The sequence below is a fragment of the Phoca vitulina genome, unplaced genomic scaffold (assembly GCF_004348235.1).
Source record: "Phoca vitulina isolate PV1807 unplaced genomic scaffold, GSC_HSeal_1.0 scaffold50, whole genome shotgun sequence".
Classification (NCBI taxonomy): Eukaryota; Metazoa; Chordata; class Mammalia; order Carnivora; family Phocidae; genus Phoca; species Phoca vitulina.
Window position 1 is genome coordinate 687,630 of NW_022589753.1, and position 21,426 is coordinate 709,055.

General features: G+C 63.2%; 1 protein-coding gene across 15 annotated transcripts in view; it reads left to right on the forward strand.

Moving 5' to 3' along the window:
* The window catches only part of KCNQ2 (potassium voltage-gated channel subfamily Q member 2), a 56,545-nt gene extending 36,239 nt beyond the window's left edge, over positions 1-20,306 (forward strand). For 2 of the 15 annotated variants that reach the window (XM_032387537.1, XM_032387539.1), the window contains 7 exons: positions 936-989; positions 4,354-4,577; positions 5,160-5,268; positions 5,637-5,768; positions 7,904-8,011; positions 13,987-14,110; positions 14,492-20,306. In XM_032387537.1, the coding sequence (XP_032243428.1) occupies positions 936-989; positions 4,354-4,577; positions 5,160-5,268; positions 5,637-5,768; positions 7,904-8,011; positions 13,987-14,110; positions 14,492-15,196 (1,456 nt within the window). In that variant the 3' untranslated portion in view covers positions 15,197-20,306. Of the gene's footprint in view, positions 1-783; positions 883-935; positions 990-4,353; positions 4,578-5,159; positions 5,269-5,636; positions 5,769-7,903; positions 8,012-13,986; positions 14,111-14,491 lie in introns of all 15 variants that reach the window. The other 13 variants (XM_032387546.1, XM_032387548.1, XM_032387547.1 and 10 more) reach the window with 11 other exon arrangements.
* Positions 20,307-21,426: the final 1,120 nt, after the last annotated feature.

The following is a 21,426-nucleotide window of genomic DNA, read 5'->3' on the forward strand; positions in this document are numbered from 1 at the left end:
CAGAGCGTGTCCTTTCTAGTGGCTGGTGAGGTCCTGTTGGGGTGCTGGCAGGTGCCACCAGCGTTTACCTGTGTGGACGCTGGGCACGGGGGCCTGGAGCTGGTTTCCACGGGGCGGGCGGGGGGGCGTCGGTGCGTCTGGTTCCTCGGACCCACGGTGTGAGGGCGGCTATCTCGGCAACAGCTGTGGAGGTGGAGGGCGGGAGGGAGGCTCCAGGAAAACGAAAGGCTCTTGTGTGTTTAGTTTTGCTCAGAAATGTGCACGCGCTGGTGCAGAGACAGATCGCGGGCCTCCGGGGCAGGTTCTCGGGGAGTGTGGACCCCTGGTGGGGCTTTCCTAAGGAGCTGCCGGCAGGTGCGGCCCGCCGGCCCAGGGCTTCAGCACCGAGCCCCAGGGGAACCGACGTCCACAGTCCCCTTAGATCCACACACCCCCAAGGCCGCTTTCCTGAGCTTCCCTCCAGGGTAAACTGAGGCCACTTCCGAGGGCAGCTGGTGGGGCCTGGCGGAGCCTTGGTGACTGGTTTGTGACACCAGACTGCACGTTTTTCCTCCCTAAAATGTGTGCTTTCCGGAATCCTGCCCATCTACAACCAGCCTTTTGCAAAGTCTTGCCCATGTATTATTTTTTTGTTGGCATGAATATAGCAAAAAATAATACATCTTTAAAAAGACATGGCCCAAAACTCTGACTCTGGAAGGAAAAGGTATTTTTGGAGGAAAAAAAAAACCGGGATTTTTTTTTTTTTTTTCTCCAAAAATAGGGCACTGTTTTCTTTTCCAGGCCGGCGGGAGACTTTATGTGCGGCCCTCTCAGTGTCGTTGCTCAGATCCAAGTGCTGCTGGTGGACCCTGAGCCCAGAGCCGCCCTGCGGGTGGGCCCGTGCGTCCTGTCCGCCCGTCTGCCAGGACTAACTGTGCTCTCCTCATTTCCAGTAAAGGCAGACCGTGCAGAGAGTCCCTGTGTGGATGCTGCCCTGGACACTCTAGGTACCGCGGGCGTGTCGCACGCACCGACCATTGCTGCACGGCTCCCCACCTCCCCTCCCGCGCCAAACACTCTGCTTACTAGAGGTTCTAGATGAGCGAGGGCGAGGCTGGCACCCCCCTCCCCCGGCCCCCCAGGCCCCAATTCTGATTGGCAGCGCGACCTCCCCGTGATTCCAAACGGCCTCCGGCTGACCGTGGTGCGGCCGCACCAACATGCCTTTCTCCTCAAGCCAAACGATGCCCTGCTCCAAGCAGGAGGGGGGCCGGCCAGGGGCTCGGAAGCCCAGAACGGGCGCTGGGGGCTTCTGGGGTCCTCGTCGCTCTCTGGGGAGCCCTTTCTCCGGGGCTCGCCAGTCTAGCACCTCTACTACGCACCCGAGGACGGCCACCCTGGCCCGGCCGCCTCGCCCGCGGGAGGCAGCTCCGTCCTGTGTGTGCCGGGCTCCCCACGGTCCTGACACACCAGACACGCCACAGAGCCAGAGGCCCTCGGCTCCCCCTTCCCACTACAGGCCTGGTTTAGGGCGGACTGGAGACGGGACGGTAGAAAAGCCACCCCCACCCCAGCCCTCTGCACCGTGGGCTCCTTGTCCGCACCTCCACTTCTCTGTCCACGTCTGCTGTCGGGTGTGTGGAAGCGTCTGTCCTCTTGCTTGCTCTGGGCCCCCCCCGTCTCCCTCCCGCCTGCCTCCCTCCCTGACCAGTGCAGTGTGCAGCCCTGCCGCGTGTAGGCAGCTGTGTCCGCCTGTCCTGTGCATGTGGTCGGCGCCGGCCCCGGAAGCAATGGTGTCGAGCGGCGGGCGTGGGGAGGGGCTGTGCGGCAGGACCAGGGCCCCCGGGCGGCAGCATGCTTGTCCGTCTGCATCTGTGCATGCTCTGAGTCCTCTCCCGGAGAGGGGCTTGGAGGCCTGCCTCCCCCAACCTGTCCACGCTGCCTGTGTGTTCCCGGAGGTAGGCGCTTGGGGGAGACTTGCAGCCGCAGGAGTGGAGACTTGGGGCCCCAGCAAAAGCTGTCCTGCTTTACAGAGCTTGTGGGGCCGCACGCTGGCCCTTGGGTCAGGGGCTGTGGTCAGGCTGCTTGGGACCAGAAGGGCCTGAGGTGCCCACGGCCAGTCCAGGAGGCCGGGCCAAGCTCAGCCTTGCTGTGTGTAAGTCCCACTCCGTCCTTTGCACTTGCCCTGGGCATCCGTGGTCCAGTGTGGGCAGGGCCGTTCTCCCAGAGGACGCTGGGTCCCTCACCGCTGAGCCGGGCCCCGGCTGTGCAGACCCAGGTGTGGTCGATGGCAGGCGGGGCCTCCCACTCGCCCCGTCTCTGTAGAGCCGGCCCCGGGTGTTTAGAGTTTCGCTGTAGGGTGGCAGGTGGGGGAGGAAAGGCTGGGGCTTGGCTTTCTCCCCCAGGCCCTCCCGAACTTGCTCCCCAGTCCCGTGTGAACGCCAAAGTGCAGATGGCAGGAAAGTGCCCCTTTCACACACATGGTGGTCTCATCGAGGGCTCTTTCCCCTGCAGCAGGTGGCCAGAGCCCCATCCTTCGTGTTTGTTTGCTTCTGTCCTTGGCCTGTGAGGTTAGGGCAGCCCTCCCCGGACACCTGTGGGAGCAGGAGCTGCGTGGGCACCTGGCCGTGGGGCTGGTCTGGGTGGCCGGGGGCTGGGCGTCTGCAGGCTGAGCTGAGCTAGCTCAGGCATCCACACGGTGACCTCCTCTGGCACAGCGCCCCTGCCCGGTCTGGGCCTTCCAGGGGCTGGGACAGCAAGGCCTTCCTGTGGCTCCGTCCTCGAGGCAGCTGCGTGGGGTCCAGCGCCTGGGGGCTTGGGGGCGCCATGGCTTCCGTGGTCTCCCTGGACCAGGTGTTGTTCTCCACTGGGAAGGAGAAGGTCATCTGTGCCGAGGGCCCCGCGGTACACCTGGATTTGGGCGTCCCTCAGCTCCCATCTGCCCATTCTTGGCCTTGTGCTGTTACGGGCCTGGGTCCAGTGTCCCGAGCAAGCAGACGTCTGCCCCACTCCCGAGTGGGATCCTCACTTGAGGCCGACTGCCGGCTCTTGGGGGCTCCTTTCTTCCCTTTTTCCCTGTCCCACGAGACCTTCGATCTAGCAGAGGGACCATCTCCGCTGCCCGGGGGGAGGGACAGGGCACTGGCTGGGACTGCAGTGTCCAGGCGGGATAGACCAGGCCCCTGGCCACTTCTTCTCCGTGGCCAGTCATGTCTGCGCCGTCCGAGGGACCTGTCTCGGCTGTGGGTCCTGGTTGGGGTCGATGGAGGTGGTGACCCAGGGGAGCCACACGGGGGTCTGGCGACGTCTGAGGGGTCAGCAGGTGATGGCGGCCTCCCAGTGACAGCAGAGACCCCACTGGGCCTCCGGGCAGGCTTGTCGCACAGCCCGGGGCAGCACGAGGCCTGGCTTGGAGGCTGTTCCAGGAAGTTCTGTGGCTCCTGCCTGTGGCTGGGTGTGAGCAGGTGTGCAGGTCACAAGAGCCTTGCTCTGAGACAGTGGACACTGTCCGGGGGAGGAAGCGAGTGGCTGCTGGGTCCCCGGGCCTGACCTGCGCCCGGGCCATCATGACCCACTCGTGCCTCCCAGTTGCTGCCCAGAGGGTACCAGACCCATCTTCACAGCTTCCAAGAGACACGGGGCCGGGGCCGGGGGCCCGAGGACGCCTGCAGGGCTGTGGCCGGCAGGGCTGCCCCCTTCCAGTGGCCTCGGGCCAGCAAGGCCTATTCCAGCGAGGCGGCCGGCAGGGGAGGTGCGTCCACTCCGTCCCTCTGGCAGCGTGGGCCTTCAGTCCCACACCCGGTCACATCCTGTGTGTGGGTGTGGAGGCTGTGCTGGCCCTGGGTGCAGGGTAGCTGGACGGGCCCACGCTGCGGAGCCCACAGGAGGCCCTCACCCCCTCCGCGACGCCCATGCTCCTGCTCCCGACCCAAACCCTTCCTCCAGGGGGCTCCCGGGGCTTGGCAGAGGCCAGTGGTCAGCTGCAGACCTCACCCCTCCAGCCCCTGGGGCAGGCAGCAGGGGGAGGGGGCTGCTGCGGGGGCAGGTGTGCGGTGTGGTGGGACGGGCAGGGGGACCTGCAGGGCATTTGGGGGCCCTCATGTCACCTTGGAGAGGGAGGCCTGACAGGACCGTGTGGAGAGGACTCTGACACCTTTCCGTAGCACCGAAAGTGATTTAAGTGTCCACTGACCACCTCCCCAGCCAGGCTGAGCCCCTGAGTGGCCCTCGGAGCGCCCACCCGCCTGCGCTCCTTGTCTCCCTGCCCCCACCCCCACGTGTAGGCGTCAGCTGTGAGCGTTCTTTCCAGAGTGATTTCTCTTGCTGTCTTTCTGTGTGTGTCCGCCCTCCTGTCGGTCCTCGTGGGAGCAGTCAGAAGGTCAGTTTGAAAGACCGTGTCTTCTCCAGCCCCCGAGGCGTGGCTGCCAAGGGAAAGGGGTCCCCGCAGGCCCAGACCGTCCGGCGGTCACCCAGTGCCGACCAGAGTCTGGAGGACAGTCCGAGCAAGGTGCCCAAGAGCTGGAGCTTCGGGGACCGCAGCCGGGCTCGGCAGGCCTTCCGGATTAAGGGTGCTGCGTCCCGACAGAACTCAGAAGGTGGGTCAGGCCGCTGCCCTCCCGCGGTCCAGCTGCCCCTCGGGCACCACTGGGAGCCCTGCAACCCCCTTGAGCAGCGGCTCCCCCTTTTCCTTTTCTTTTTGAGGTGAAGTCACGTAACATAAAACCAGCCACTTTCAGGCGAACATCTCAGTGCAGTGAGCACATTCACAGTGTTGAGCAGAGACCCCCTCTCTCGTTCCAGAGCATTCCATGCCCCGGAGGAGACCCTCCCAGCCCCCGGCCACCACCAGTCTGTGCTGGATATTTCACACACGTGGAATCACACGCCGTGTGTGCCTGTTTCCAGATGATTCCACACTGGGTCGCCAATCAGGCTTCACGCCTGTTTATGGCGGGCTGATGTTCTGTTTTTCCTATGGCCGTAGCACACTGGGTCTGCCCTTCGTCCACTTTTCAGCCATCGCGTGGGCCTCTCCTCGTGGCCTCGGCGGGATAGAGGGCAGGTTTCCAGAGCGCCGGAAGGCTTCCCTGACGCTGTCCCCGACGAGCATGTGCTGTGGCCCCCTCGGTCCCCGGCCGTGTCTCCGCCCCTCATGGGCCGTGTCTCCTTCCACCTAGAAGCAAGTCTCCCTGGGGAGGACATTGCAGAAGACAACAAGAGTTGTAACTGCGAGTTTGTGACCGAAGATCTGACCCCGGGCCTCAAAGTCAGCATCCGGGCCGTGTGGTGAGGCACTCAGTGTCCAGGGCAAGGGGCCTCCCCACAGAGTCCAGGAGGGTGCTGTCCGCTATCCCTGGGGTGCGGGTCCTTTGGGGGCTGGTGATGGCGCCCGTGGCCCCTCCCGTCATGGCTGTCCTCTGCCCCTCCTGGGTGTGGAGCACCGAGGCTCTGAGGGGGCAGCCAGGAGCCGCCCCCGCAGGGGTCCCGGGTAGACGAGGGTCTGTCTGCACCCCAGGCCCAGGAGTGGCCTGTGTATGTGGCAGGTGGGTGGCTGGGCCAGATCACTGTGACGAGTCCTCTGGTGGATGCTCTGGGAGATGCTGGGGGGGCCCAGGGCAGGGGCCAGCCCAGGGCTCACAGTTGTGCTCCCCCAGCGTGATGCGATTCCTGGTGTCCAAGCGCAAGTTCAAAGAGAGCCTGCGGCCATACGACGTGATGGATGTGATTGAGCAATACTCGGCTGGTCACCTGGACATGCTGTCCCGCATCAAAAACCTGCAGTCCAGGCAAGAGCCCCCCCCCCCCGCCTGCCCAGCCCCAGGGCATGGAGGCGGGGTCCTTCTGGGCCAGTGTGGCCCCAGTGTGGTGGTGTCACTCAGGGGCCAGCACAGGGGTGGGGTGCAGCGTGGGGGTCCACGCGCTGCCCCCCCAGAGGGGGGATGGTGGACAAGGCTGTGGGGACACGGTGGTCGGCCCTACCTGCTGCCGCCTCCGGGCTGTTCCTCTCTGGCCCCACACCGGCCCTACGTGGGCGTCCTGCTGTGTCCTCATGTGGTCTGTTTGTTTGAATATTTCTGTTGTCTCTCCTTTCTCACCCCCCTGCCCCTGCTACAGTGGGCAAGCGTGTATGTGTGTGTGCATTCACATGCATGCACGGGCACACGTGTACTGTGTGAATGCACACGCGTGCACATGTGTATTGTGTGAATGCGCACACGTGTGTGCACGTGTTCGGGTATCTGTGGTTACATGCATGGGTGCATGTGTGTGCATACACGTGTATGTGTGCGTGTGCCGGGTGCACGCACGTGCATACACATGTTATGCATGTGTGTGGTGTGTGCATGTGCCTCTGTGTGCTGTGCCATGTATGCATGTATGTGTGAGCCGTGCACACCTGTGTGCGTGTGTGTTGGGGATGGGGTTGTTCTCAGGAGATGAGGCTGCGGGTTCGTGACCCCCATCAGGAAGCAGTGACACTACACGGGAACAGAGAGGCTTGTCCACGTCCCTGCCTCACGGGGGGCTCCCCACACCCCCAGCAGGAAGTGGGGCTGGGACGCACGTCTGAGGCCCGATGACGGCCGGGCACACACCGCTCTGCTTGTGTGCAGCCGTGGGTGTGAGGACAGGCTTGTTCACTCCCGGACTTAGCTGCACACGCGGGCACAGGCGTGTACACACATGCACACAGGACACGTGTCCACCCCCATGTGATACACATGCTGGCACATGCATGGGCACGCACGCACACACATGCACGGACACACAGACACATGGATACACGCACACACATGGACACACGTGCACACGCAGCTACGCCCAGCCTCATGCCCACATACAAGCATTCTCTACGTCCATGACACACTTGTACCGCAAATACACACGTGCTCAGAAGTGTGTGCCCTCTGCCACATCCAAAAAAGTATGTGCGTGCACGTGTGTTTGTGGGGTCTGTGAGGAGCCCACAGGGCTGTTGTTACGGGTCTCTCCTGAAGTGGGTCCCATGGTTCTGCCAGTCAACGCTCCCTCCCCTGCCCAGGGTCCCTCAGACTGGGCCGCTGCAGGCTGTCTGCCCCAGAAGCCTGGGCCCCAGCTGGGAGAAGGTCTGGACGGTCAGGGGACAATCCTAGGGGTCAGCCCAGCTCCTGGGTAGTGTAGTCCTCATTCTGGGGAGGTCAGTGTGCACCTGCCTTGGGGTGCTTCCCCAGTCCTGCAGTGGGACGCCCAGGAGGGGTCCCTCTGGGCCCGAAGCTGCTCCCGTGGGGCGGGGACCCCTTCCTCCACACGGACTGAGGCTAGGAAGCCAGTCGCTCACTGTCCTCCCCAGAGCATCGGCTAGACCTGCGTGTGAGCAGATGTGTGCGGTCTGTGCGAGCGTGTGAGCGGATATGTGCGCCACTGTGCACATACAAGCAGATGTGTGCGAGTGTGCGAGCCTGTGTGCGTGCACATGTGTGTGCTCACGTGTGAGCGTGCACACGCCCAGCTGTGTGTGTGAGAGAGCAGCGCGGTGTCTCGGCTGCTGGGCCTGCTCCCACATCTCTCTCACGGAGGCAGATTTTGTTCACCAGGCTCTTCTGTCCTAAACGTTCCCTCTCCCCGCTTTCTGTCTGGAAAAGCAACGGAAATGGGCCACCCCAAGGAGCCGGGGTGCTCTGCCCCTCCCTGGCAGAGCGTCACGGCTGTCCTTCGCGGCGGCTCCCGTGCACACACCTGCTCGCACGGCAGGCCTGGGCCCGGCCGTGAGGCGGCAGCTCCCCGGTCCCGCGCTCGCCCGCACACGGGACAGATCGGGCGCCGCCCCAGCCAGGCGGGCATCGCGGCCACTGCACTCCGCGTGCAGCGTCCCTCAGCCGACTCCCCTTCCGTGCTCTTCACGATGCATTTGCTGGTGTCTCTTTTCTTGTTCACTCGCCAGGATAGATATGATTGTGGGCCCCCCACCCCCTTCAACTCCCCGGCACAAGAAGTACCCCACCAAAGGACCCACGGCCCCTCCGAGAGAGTCACCCCAGTATTCACCTAGGTCAGGATGCCAACCCTCTCCCGCCTTGTCTCTGTGGAATGGCCAGCCCCCTTCGCCCCAGGCCACATGACGGCAACACCTGCCCTGCATCTCCACACAGAGCAGCATCGGGGGGAAGGCTGCGCCCCGTGGGCCCCGGGTAGGCGGTGTCAGGGTGGCCTTGAGCTGCTCCTCTTTGCAGGGTCTGGGGAAGCTTGCCATGGGGGGCTCCTTTCCGTGGACATCCCGAGTGACGTCTGCCTGGGGGGTGCTTCCTGGGCAGAAGCAGAGGGGCACCACCGTGAAGATCAGATGTGTTCAGAGCCGCGGGACTCCATGGCTGGTGGAGTCCTTCCTGCCCCAGCCCCTCCGGGGCTCTCCCCCGACGCCCTCCCCTTAGTGGGGCTGACCTGGGCGGTTCCATGGATCTGAGCAGGTCCTGTTGCTTCTCTTGCCTTTGAACTGTCGTGAAGAATAAATAGGAAAGTCCCTGCCAGGTGCCCAGCAATGGGCGAGGCTCCCAGGGAATGCCCGAGAATTTTGGAGCTTTATTTCCGGCCATCGGAATGAGCATCACTGGAGCTGGTCCCGGTTGACCGGCAGAGAGAAAGGCGAGAGCACGGTTAGGTGGTGAGTTAGCAGAAGTAGCTTCTGTAGTGATGAATTCAAGCTTCAGGGCCTTCCTGCCTTCCTGGGGAGATTCAGATGACTTTTGTGACCTGTGCCCCTTGGACAGGTCTGGTCAGCTGGGGGAGAGCAGAGCCCCTGGGGCAGGGAGGAGGGCGAGGGCAGAGGGGCCCAAGAGCATCCCAGAGGCCAGCAGGGATGCTGGCAACTGGGTCCAAGCTGGCTGGTGGAGGGACTGGTGTGTTTGACCCATCTTCCCCGTGTGCCAGGATTTCTGCATGTGAGGCTGAGGGTCAGCACACTGGACATCTCAACCCGGTGGCTCTTCCATGAGAAAGGAGTCCCTGGGGGAGCAGGCCTGACCCAGGGCAGCCTCAGACAGTGTTTGCTGGTTCGTGTTCTCCAGCCTTGAGATTCAAGCCCATCCTCCTGGGCTCTGTGGCAGGGGGTGGCACTTGGGTCCTCAGAGCCACGAGCCGGGAAGGTCCTGCAGCCCTCAGGGCCTCCCAGGCCTCTGGACCGCTGTGGCCAGAGGACACACTTAGTCACACAGAAGGGGCTGGAAGGACAGTGTGGGCACATGGGGGTTAAACCTGACTCATCCGCCTAAGGCCTTGGGGAGGGATGGCCCAGGCCCCTTGGAGGGCCCTTTCCCAACCCCCTGCCTGCGGCAGCTCCAGGCTCCCAGGGGGACCAGCCAGGCAGGTGGCCCGTCATGTGGCAGGGGTGAAGGCACTGAGCACTTATGCCTGGACTGTGTGGACACTTGGAAACACCAGAGAACCCTTCTCCCTCTCCATTCTCCACTGGCGTCTGCTTGGAGCCCGAGGGTCCCCCCGCTGTCCCCCATCGCTCCTTGTCCTTGGTGCATGAGGCAAGCATGCAGCTCCGTAGAGCATGAGGCTGCACCATGGCTGACGCAAGTCCCAACCCCTCTTCTGCTTCATGCAACAGAAAGAAAAAGCCACCCCAAGCCCCACTCCCCACCAGAGGCAAACAGGGCGGCCTGTGGGTAAGGAAGGACGCCGAGACCTGGCCCCGGCCAGCTCACAGGGCGCCTGCCAGCGTGTGGGAGCCATGCCCTCCTGCACTCTGAAACTTGAGGAGGGCCTTGTGCTTGAGGCTCCTGGCCAGAGACAGGCGGGGGCTACCTGGCCTCAGCCGGGGGGGAGCGCTGTGCGCCCAGCAGGCGCGGAGTGGCTGACCCAGCAGCTTGTGGACAGCCAGGGTCTTTGTTTCTGAGCTCCCACGTAACGTGCGGGTCTCTGGCGCGGAGCGTTAGGAGCCCACACCGCAGCGGTGGCCCTTCCTGCTGCGCAGGACCCAGCTGCTGTCCCCCTCCCACATAGAAACCTCCTTTGCCTCTTACCCACGGCCTCTTTGAGACGAGCTCAGCAGCGTTCCGCATCCCACACCTGCGTTCACACAGCACACGTGTGCACACGTGCTCACGCGCAGCAAGCACACACAGCTCATGTACACACGCAGCAAGCACACATAGCTCATGTACACACGTAGCAAGCACACAGCTCATGCACACACGCAGCAAGCACACATAGCTCATGTACACATGCAGCAAGCACAGCTCATGCACACACGCAGCAAGCACACACAGCTCACGCACACGTGCAGCAAGCACACACAGCCCACGCACATGCGCAGCAAGCCCACACAGCCCACGTACATGCACAGCAAGCACACACAGCTCATGCACACGCGCAGCAAGCACACATAGCTCGTACACACGTGCACACGTGCAGCAAGCACACAGCTCATGTACACACGTGCACATACGCAGCAAGCACACACAGCTCACGCACATGCGCAGCAAGCACACAGCTCATGTACACGCACAGCAAGCACACATAGCTCATGTACACGCACAGCAAGCACACAGCTCATGCACACGCGCAGCAAGCACACAGCTCATGTACACGCACAGCAAGCACACACAGCTCATGTACACACGTGCTCATGTGCACATGCGCAGCAAGCATACACAGCTCACGCGCACACACAGCAAGCACATAGCTCATGTACACACGTGCACATGCACAGCAAGCACACAGCTCATGCACACGTGCAGCAAGCACACAGCTCACGCACACGCACAAGCACACAGCTCATGTACACAGTGCTCATGTGCACACGCACAGCAAGCACACACAGCTCACATGCACACACATGCACACACGCAGCAAGCACACAGCTCATGTACACGTGCAGCAAGCACACATAGCTTGTATGCATGTGCACACACGCAGCAAGCACACAGCTCATGCGCATACATGCACATGCACACAAGCACACACGGCTCATGCACAGCAAGCACACACAGCTCACGTGCTCATGCGCAGCAAGCACACACAGCTCACGTGCACACACGCACAGCAAGCACACAGCACATGCGTGCAGCAAGCACACGGCTCGTGCACACGTGCAAGCACACATAGCTCAGGCACACTCACGTGCACATGCACAGCAAGCACGCACAGCTCACGTGCACACATGCGCTCACACACATGCACAGGAAGCACACAGCTCACACGCACACATGCAGCAAGCACACACACGCTCATGCGCACATGCACAGCAAGCACACACAGCTCACGTGCACACACAGCAAGCACACACAGCTCACATGCGCAGCAAGCACACACAGCTCACATGCGCAGCAAGCACACACGCTCACGTGCACACACGCAGCAAGCCCACACACTCACACGCACATGCACAGCAAGCACACAGCTCACGTGCACACACAGCAAACACACAGCTCACACGCACACATGCAGCAAGCACAGCTCACGCATAGCAAGCACACACATGCACACGCACACAAGCACACACAGCTCACATGCACAGCACTCACACACGCTCATGCACACACAGCTCACGGACACGCACAGCAAGCACACAGCTCACGCGCACATGCACAGCAAGCACACACAGCTCACGTGCACACACAGCAAGCACACAGCTCATGCGCACATGCACAGCAAGCACACACAGCTCACGTGCACACAAAGCAAGCACACAGCTCACGCGCACATGTGCAGCAAGCACAGCTCACGCACAGCAAGCACATGCACACGCACGCAAGCACACACGGCTCACGCGCAGCAAGCACACACAGCTCACGTGCACACGTGCAGCAAGCACAGCTCACGCACAGCAAGCACACACAGCTTACGCACAGGAAGCACACACAGCTCACATGCACACACGTGCACACGCAGCAATCACACACAGCTCATGTGCACACATGCACAGCAAGCACACAGCACATGCGTGCAGCAAGCACACAGCTTGTGCACACGTGCAGCAAACACACACAGCTCAGGCACACTCACGTGCACATGCGCAGCAAGCACGCACAGCTCACTGCACACATGCACTCACACGCACATGCACAGCAAGCACACACATCTCCCACACGCAAGCACACACAGCTCACACACGCAGCAAGAACACACACGCTCATGCACAGTAAGCACACACAGCTCACACATGCAGCAAGCACACACACAGCTCACGCGCACACACGCAACAAGCCCACACAGCTCACACGCACACGCACAGCAAGCACACACAGCTTACGCACACACATGCACACACACGCAAGCACACACGGCTCACGCACAGGAAGCACACACAGCTCACATGCACACACGTGCACACGCAGCAATCACACACAGCTCATGTGCACACATGCACAGCAAGCACACAGCACATGCGTGCAGCAAGCACACAGCTTGTGCACACGTGCAGCAAACACACACAGCTCAGGCACACTCACGTGCACATGCGCAGCAAGCACGCACAGCTCACTGCACACATGCACTCACACGCACATGCACAGCAAGCACACACATCTCCCACACGCAAGCACACACAGCTCACACACGCAGCAAGAACACACACGCTCATGCACAGTAAGCACACACAGCTCACACATGCAGCAAGCACACACACAGCTCACGCGCACACACGCAACAAGCCCACACAGCTCACACGCACACGCACAGCAAGCACACAGCTCACGTGCACACGCAGCAAGCACACAGCTCCCCACGCGCACACGCACAGCAAGCACACAGCTCACGTGCACACGTGCAGCAAGCACACACAGCTCACACGCGCAGCAAGTACACACACGCTCACACGCACACGTGCAGCAAGCACACAGCTCACGTGCACACGCAGCAAGCACACACAGCTCACGCGCACACGCATAGCAAGCACAACACGCTCATGCGCACATGCACAGCAAGCACACAGCTCACGCGCACACATGCAGCAAGCACACACGCTCACGTGCACACACGCAGCAAGCACACACAGCTCATGCACACGCACACACGTGCAGCAAGCACACACGGCTTGTGCACACACGCAGCAAGCACACCCAGCTCACGCACATGCACACACGTGCAGCAAGCACACACGGCTTGTGCACACATGCAGCAAGCACACACAGCTCACGCACATGCACACACGTGCAGCAAGCACACACGGCTTGTGCACACGTGCAGCAAGCACACACAGCTCACGCACATGCACACACGTGCAGCAAGCACACACGGCTTGTGCACACACGCAGCAAGCACACACAGCTCACGCACACGCACACACGTGCAGCAAGCACACACGGCTTGTGCACACACGCAGCAAGCACACCCAGCTCACGCACATGCACACACGTGCAGCAAGCACACACGGCTTGTGCACACATGCAGCAAGCACACACAGCTCACGCACACGCACACACGTGCAGCAAGCACACACGGCTCGTGCACACACGCAGCAAGCACACCCAGCTCACGCACACGCACACACGTGCAGCAAGCACACAGACTCCCCCTGGTTGGCAGTGGCTCTGTCTGCCCCCTCCATGGTGCGTTGGCGGTTTCCTGTGTTGGTCCGTGCCCCTCCCCCATCTGGTGTGCATGGAGGTGTGGCTCTGGTCATCTGCTTCTGTTCCTGCCACACACGTGGCACTCTGCCCTCCCCAGACCCCTGTTGGGCTGAGGACCACGTGGCACATTGTGTAGGAGTAAAGCTCAGAGGTGGGGGCAGGGCATGGGGGAGGGGAGCTGAGGGGTGCGTGGTCCCAATCCCTCCACTTTACTCCTTGCTAATGTGCCAGCCCACTGGAATGGAACAGGAGCCCCTCAGGTTCAGAGCGCAGGGTGAGACCAGGTGCCCCACGTCCACCTGTCCTGGCACCCTGCTGCCCCCCTGGTCGGCTCTGGGCTCAGCCTGGAGCCTGGATCTGGGGGGCCGTGGCCTGGCCCAGGAGGAGAGGGCCACGGGCCCCGCCGTGCCCACCCAAGCTCATGCTGGGGGGTGGGGTCTCTTCCCGGCAGAGTGGACCAGATTGTGGGGCGGGGCCCAGCGATCACTGACAAGGACCGCACCAAGGGTCCGGCTGAGGCAGAGCTGCCCGAGGACCCCAGCATGATGGGCCGGCTGGGGAAGGTGGAGAAGCAGGTAAGAGGGGCCGAGACGGACCCTGCAGGCAGGTCCTAGAGCTCCAGGGTGGGCCACTGCCCTCTCCTGGGAGCTGGTCCTCAGGGGCCATGCATAAGACCTTGCACTCGGGGTCTGCTTCTGGGAAGCAACGAAAGGAGCTGTGGGGTTTACCCGAAGGGGCCACACACACTGATGGGTGGGGTCAGAGGCTGAGCTCCTGCTGCGTTTGCTTCCCACTGCTTCCGTACCTCTGTGGGGGGCAACCTGGAGTCCTTGTACCTCCGGGGAACAGCCCAGGGTCCCCCCATCTCCCGGGAGCAGCCCAGGCCCCCCCGACAAGCAGCCCGGGGTCCCCACCTCTGGAGAGCGCCAGGCCTGGTCCAGCAGCTCCCCTTGCAGGTCTTGTCCATGGAGAAGAAGCTGGATTTCCTGGTGAACATCTATATGCAGCGCATGGGCATCCCCCCGACGGAGACGGAGGCCTACTTTGGGGCCAAGGAGCCAGAACCAGCGCCGCCGTACCACAGCCCCGAGGACAGCCGGGAGCACGGGGACAGGAACGGCTGCATCATCAAGCTCATCCGCTCTGCCAGTTCCGGGGGCCAGAAGAACTTTTCGGCGCCTCCGGCCGGGCCTCCAGCCCAGTGCCCACCCTCCACCTCGTGGCAACAGCAATGCCACACACGCCAGGGCCACGGCACCTCCCCTGTGGGGGACCACGGTTCTCTGGTGAGGATCCCGCCCCCGCCTGCCCACGAGCGGTCGCTGTCTGCCTACAGTGGGGGCAACAGGGCCAGCACGGAGTTCCTGAGGCACGAGGGCGCCCTGCGGGACAGCGACACGTCCATCTCCATCCCGTCTGTGGACCACGAGGAGCTGGAGCGCTCCTTCAGCGGCTTCAGCATCTCCCAGTCCAAGGAGAACCTAGACGCGCTCAACAGCTGCTACGCGGCCGTGGCGCCCTGCGCGAAAGTCAGACCCTACATCGCGGAGGGCGAGTCGGACACAGACTCGGACCTCTGCACCCCGTGCGGGCCCCCGCCGCGCTCCGCCACTGGGGAGGGCCCTTTCGGCGACGTGGGCTGGGCCGGGCCCCGGAAATGAGGCTGCCCGCCGGCCTCTCCCTGACTCTTGGCCTTCCAGGTTTGCAGATGGGACTCTCCGGGGCCCTTTCCTTAGAGCGACACGGGTGGGGGGTTTGTGCGAGGCGACAGGCAGGCGGGGGGCTCCTTGGTCTCACGCACTGCAGGCTGACAAAAGTTCTTTTTTAACAAGGGGCAGCCAGGCCGGCTGTGCCCACTCTGAGACCGTTGGCCCGGGTGTGAGCGGGGCTGATGGCTGAGGACAGACGCCTGCCGGTAGGGGGGAGGCGTGGGGCCGAGGAGCAGGGCTCGGGTGAGGGTGGCAGCTAGGGGGCAGGATGGGTGGCCTCGAGGCCTGGTGGGGAGGGAACCTGGGCCTGTGGCTATGGCGGCAGGGGGTACGCTGGCCCCTGGGGCGTGGCTTGTCCTTGTCCCTCCGTCCCTGCCCCCGCTAGTCTACGCAGGGCAGTCAGGCGTGATGGGTGACTTCCAGAGAGCTGCTGGTCAGCGCCATCTCCCCCCGACCCCGGGTTCTGAGCCAATCCCAAGTCCAGGATGCTGGCCTGGAGAGGAGACGGTGGGGCCTCAGGCCCTCCCAGCGTTGGCTCCTGGGGGGAGGGGCTGCTCCACAGTCTTCTGGAGGAGGGTGCTTGGAGGATCCCCCAGCCACAGGAGATCTGGGGATGGGCATCCCCGTGTTCTCTCTCTTCTGCTCAGGCTGGGCTCTGGCCACCAGGCCACGGCCAGCACTGAAATGGAGACCCTTGTGCAGGGAGCGTGCTGGGGGCATCCCCTGGGCTGGGATCTTGTTTCCAGGTCCCAGGGCCAGGCGGGTTGTGGTGGTCCCTCACTGGTGCCTTGGCAGGACCCAGGGCTGGATGATGATGCTCTAACTCCTGGGAAAAGCCTTCAAAGCCCCTCAGGGGTTGGTGAGATTCCCTCCCTCCGCGGAGCTGAAGCAGCTCTATCCTGTAGGAAGCCTCTTTTGTCCCCACTAGGGCTGACCATCTGCCCCCCTGCTCTCCACTGACTTGTCCCTTGGCTGTGACTTCTTGGGAGTAAGGGATGCCCATCTCCACCCTGGGCCTCAGGGAGCAGGGCCCCCATCTCTCCTGTGGTAGGCACCTCGACCCCAGGGACAGCAGTTTTGGGATCTCCTTTCTGGGCCCTCAGCAGTCGGTGTGGGGGGCATCTGGCATTGGGAACCGTAAGTCTGGGGGCCTGACGCTCTCTCTGAGGCAGTGACCTCTGGTGCACTAGGGCTGGGCGCAGCGAGGCCCGCTACGGAACGACTTCCCCAGAAAACTAGCTCCTGGGACAGCCTTGTTGTGACTTGGACCAGAAGTGGTCAGTGAGAGAGTCGGTCCTGTCCTCTGGGAAGGGTGTGGAGAGCTGTATCTGAGGGTCCTGGGCTCTGGGCATGGGGTCCTGGAGTGATGTCTGTTGGCCAGGCAGGGGCCACGGCTGTAGGCCCTGCCCCCCCCCCGCCAGAACACCCCGGGTCCTGCCATGGGCACCTCCTTGCCTGACGGGCAGCCAGAGGCTGGGCCGGCCTGTCCTTGCCCAGAGTGGGAAGCCATAGGCTCAGAGTTGGGAACCGCTGCTCATGTCAGGGCCCCAGCACGAGGATGTCCCCCTTCCCAGCCTCCGGGAGGGGCAGGCGTGGAAGTAAGTGGCCCCGTGGCCTGGAAGGGAGGCCACACTGGCTTTCCCTCGCACGGATGAACCTTGTTCCTGAGGGCAGTGTTTCTCTGGCTTTGGGCCTCACAGTGATGAGAAAAGTCCCTGCCTGTGCGGATAACGTGGGTACCTGGTGTGGCCTGTGTGTCGTGGTCCTCCCATCACTGCCTCCCTCTGGGCTCAGCCCCCTTCACCCTCCCACCATGGGGGACTCGGGCTGCAGGCCCCCGGGCAGGGCATGAGCCATGGGGTGACACGACCACATCCGTCCCCAGCTCTGGCCAGGCTTTCTCGAGGCCCTGGGAGAGTTAGAGCCGCGGTGCCAGCAACAGGGACCCCTCCCCTGTCGGGGGCTTCAGGCCCTGGGAAGAGGGGCCCTTCGTCCCCACAGAAAGACTGCTGTCCCACACACTCCCTGTGCCGTGCGCCCCGGAGGCTGAGGAGCTGGCCTTGGATGGGCAGGGGGGGTCTCCCAGGCTGCAGCCGGGGGGACAGGCTAGCCCGCCGGCAGGTCCTGCATCCACGGGAGGGTGTGAGGTCTCCTGCGTGGAGTCTCTGACCCCTTGGAAGGGAGGCTGGTCTAGGGGCACAGTTTGGGGAGATGGTGTTGTAGAGACGCCTTCTTGGGACGTGCAGACCCAGGCCTGAGCAGTGTGCGTCCCTGCCCTGGGGCCCCCCCTTCGGAGAAGAACAGCAGAAGGAGGCTGGTGCTTCCACAGAATGTGTGGGGGGCGTGTGTGTGATGCGAGTGTGGCTCAGGGCAGTTGTCACCCCTTGGCAGGTGCAGCAAAGGTCTCCTAAGACAAGGGTTGGGCTGGAGTCTGCGCCCCCCACAAGCCCACACTCCTGTGCTCACATTCAGCTCACACATGTGCACACGCATGTGCGCACCCACACACACTTGTCCTCATGTGCGCACATGGCATTCCTGATGGCGGTGGCCCTCGTCTGATCTCTGTCTGGGTCTGCCCACTTTAAGCTCCAAGGAATGAGCAACTTTGAGTGACAGGTGGCCCTTGGCTGGGGTTCTGCTGGCCCAGCAGCTGTCCAGAGCCTCTGGTCAGCTGGATGCCACGACATGGCTTGGGCCAGGGAGGTCTGGGTGTCCGGTTGTGACCCTGGGGCCCTGGCTGGCTCCCTCTGCCCTCCTTGTCCCCTCCCTCCCTGGCATGTTGTGGCCCCACATCTCCCCATCGTCACGTAAACTCATGAGCCGTGGCCTCACTAGGTTCCCTGGAGGACGGAGGGGTCCTGGCCACATGGCAGAGGCTCCCCCTGGCCTGCCCACCCTTCCCCTCCCTATGGGAGGCCAGTCGTCCCCTCCTCTGCGGCACTGGCCTCAAGCCCCTATTTGGAGGCCCCGGGACCCCACACTGCAGGGGCTGCTCTCTAGAAGCCCAGCAGGAGGTCGGGACGTGCCCCGCGGTCAGCCCTAGCTCCCCAGCCCAGAGCGCACGTGCCAGCCAGGCGGGGTCGGCGTCTTTAACACGGTGGTTTAGTTTAACTGACCTTCTCCCCTCGTACTAGGCTGGAGTCCCCCGGTGGTCACGGATTCAACACATTAACACAGGAGAGAAGGGGGCGGCATCCTCTCCTCTGCCGGCCCCCACATTCGGGGGGCACTCCGTAGAGCAGGTGCCCCCCGCCTGTGCTGTTTGTGGATGGAATCGGCCCTGAGACGTTTCTAGATGCTTCTTGAAGCCCAGAGGTGTGGACGGCCCCTGGGAGGCCTTTGTAGAAATGCTGATGTTTGTATCTATTTCGTATTCCTCAAATTGTAAATAATGTACAGAGCGGCGGGCGCTTGTCCCTGATATCACACTGCAAGACCAGAGTGATGACACGGCGTCCCACCCTCTGATGTCACGAGCCCTTGAAATAAACACGGTGCGCAGAGGGACGGTCTGACAGCCCATGGAGGGTTTGGGGGCAACCCAGCAGGGTGGCTGAGTCCCTAGCAGCCGGTGGGGCTCCGTGCCCTTGGTGCCCCCCAGTGCTCACTGGCTCAGAATCAGACATGCCCTTCCCTGACCGACGCTGTCCTGAGTGGTCCTCAGCTGCCTTCCGTGACCCCGGAGCGGATCTTCAGGCCACCTGCTTGGATGGACTGATGCTGGGTGAGGGGCAGGAGGGCCGGGTGGGGCCCAGAAGTAATGGGCTGCCTGCTTCTAGCACCCAGGGGAGGCTGTGTGCTGTCCCAGGCCAGCTGCCCTCCTGTGTTTCTGCCCCCTGGGGCAGGCTCCGCTGGGCCCCTGCCAAGCACTAAGTAGGAGGGACAACCAGGGAAGGCTTCCTGAAGGAGGCAGTGTGGTTGGGACTGGGGGCTTGCTCCTTTCTTCTATCCAAGAGACCCGGGAAAGCCAGCTGTCCAGGCCAGGACACTGGGTAGCCCCTGGAGCGTGTGCGAGTGGGGGCCACGGTTCTCTGGGTATGCCATCTTGTGGGGGGGTGGGGGCTGACAGCAGACCCCAGGAGGAGACGTTGGAGGGAGAGTGGCTTTAGCAAACAGGGTAGAGAGAGTGAGGAAGACACTCTCCCTGGCAGGTGAGACCCTCCGTCAACCGCTCAGAAGCATCCGGGGGGTTGGAGGAGCTGGGTGGGCTCTTGGACAGATGCGTGCATGTCCCTGGCTGGTGGAGGACGCCAGGGAGACCCTGGGGATCGCCCAGGTCGGGTGCAGGGGGAGGGGGCCCTGAGGGGGTGGCCTCAACCCCGGGCCCCCTACACCACACGCCCAACTCTGGCCGGGCTTCATAACGTCTTGCCTTAATGCACGTTGACGGAAATTCACCGAAATCGCCCCAGGCCCCCGGCGTCTCCCGGCCCCACACCGGACCCTGCCTCCTCCCGGTCCGCGGGACCAGCGCCACGGACGGATGCAGAGCGGGCAGCGGACCTGGACCCGGCCTCGCGCCCGCCGGGGCTCCAGGCGGGGCTCCAGGTGGTGCGTCCGCCGGGACCCTTCTCACCCCGTCCTGCGCCCACCCTTGCCGTTCGCCGCCCCGCGGCCCCCATCTGCGCTGTTGCCTTGGTCGTCTGCACTTTGTTCATGCTCCAAAGAATTCTTCATGATGCCTTCCGTACTGACGTACACTTCCAACCGCGTGTATGCATCCTGCACCGTAGCCGCCGGGCCTTTCTGTTCTCGTGAATGTGTTACCACCGCACACTTGACCCTCGACTCGCGCATTGTCCGTTTTCTAGGGATAGACGCCCAGGGAATGAACTCTAGTTTTGTACGGACCAGCCGAGACGCTAACTTGCTCAACTCACTGTCCGGTTCACACTTGTCCCCAAGAACAGGGCCCAGCCCGGGTTTGCCCAGCGACTTCAGGGGTGGAATCTGGCAGCAGGGACGCATGTGAAAAGTTCCGGAAATTTCTACTGCCACGGGGACCTGTTTGGAAGCCCAGTGGACCTGTGCACTTAGTAAAACACAGTGATTCAACCTGCACGGTGTGTGGCCTCTTTCGTCTTGCACGCCGTCCCTGGGGCCTGGGGCTCTGTCTCGGGGGGCGCGCTCCCAGGGCAGGGACGCGCGCTGTCCAGGGTCAAGGCCTGGGGCTCTGTCGGTGTCCTTTGCTGCCAGAACGAAGGACCACACACTGGTGGCTGCAACAGTAGAAACTTGTGCTCGCTCACCCTGTGCCCTGGCCTGAGTCTGCCGGGGCTCCTGCCAGAGCCCTTCCCTCTGCTCTCAGGAGTAGCTGGCATCTGGGGAAGAGAGCCACTGGCCAGGCTGGCGAGCCCTCTGGTCCGGCGCGCGGGCCCAGTTCCTGGGCGTGGGTCCCGTGCAGACGCGACTGTGCTCCTGGCGCTCGGCCTGGGGCTCCGCTGTCCTTGGCGCTGTCCGCCCAACACACCTCCCGCCCCGGCCGCTGCACAGGCCCAGCTGGCTGAGGTGCTGGGGGCTGGGGTGGACACGGCCGTCCTATCTCCCGCCCTGCAGTGGCCTGGGTGAGGGCCCGGCTGCAGTCAGGTCTGAGATGCTGTGAATGTTTCCAGCCATGCTGCCCCCTGCCCTCTGGAGTTTTCTACCCTGCTGGACCCTCCCTGGGGGTCAGCTGAGCAGGAAGAGCAGTAAGCAGGGGCCTGAGATGCAGCGCCCTGTCCTGGGTGGGTGCCCAGACTTGCTGACCTCAGTGGGGCTCAAGGCTCGCGGTCTCCTTGGCCCTCTGGCAGGCCTGGCCACCACCCAGAGGCCTTCGTGCTGCAAGACTTCCAGAAAGTTCTGGGCTGGGCTGCCTGGGTTTTGGGGAGAACTGCCCCAGGCTCCAGGTATAGCCGGGCTCCTATCTGCAGGCCTGGGGTTGGCTGCTGAGGTCATCTCTGTGCCCTTCAGCACTGACCTGGCTCCTGCCGTGTCCCTGCCCAGCTGTGCTGGTGCCAAGAGGCCATGGGCCCCGGAGCCGTCCCGGGAAGCCCGAAGCCTGTGCTGCATGGCCCTGGGGCGCCTGGGCCAGCACAATCCACCCTGCCCAGATTTCTCTGCAGCTCTGGGGGTGCTGGTGAGTAAGCCCGGCCCTGGGGTGCTCAAGGGGGGCCTGGCACTGCCCTCTGCACTGTGTGGAG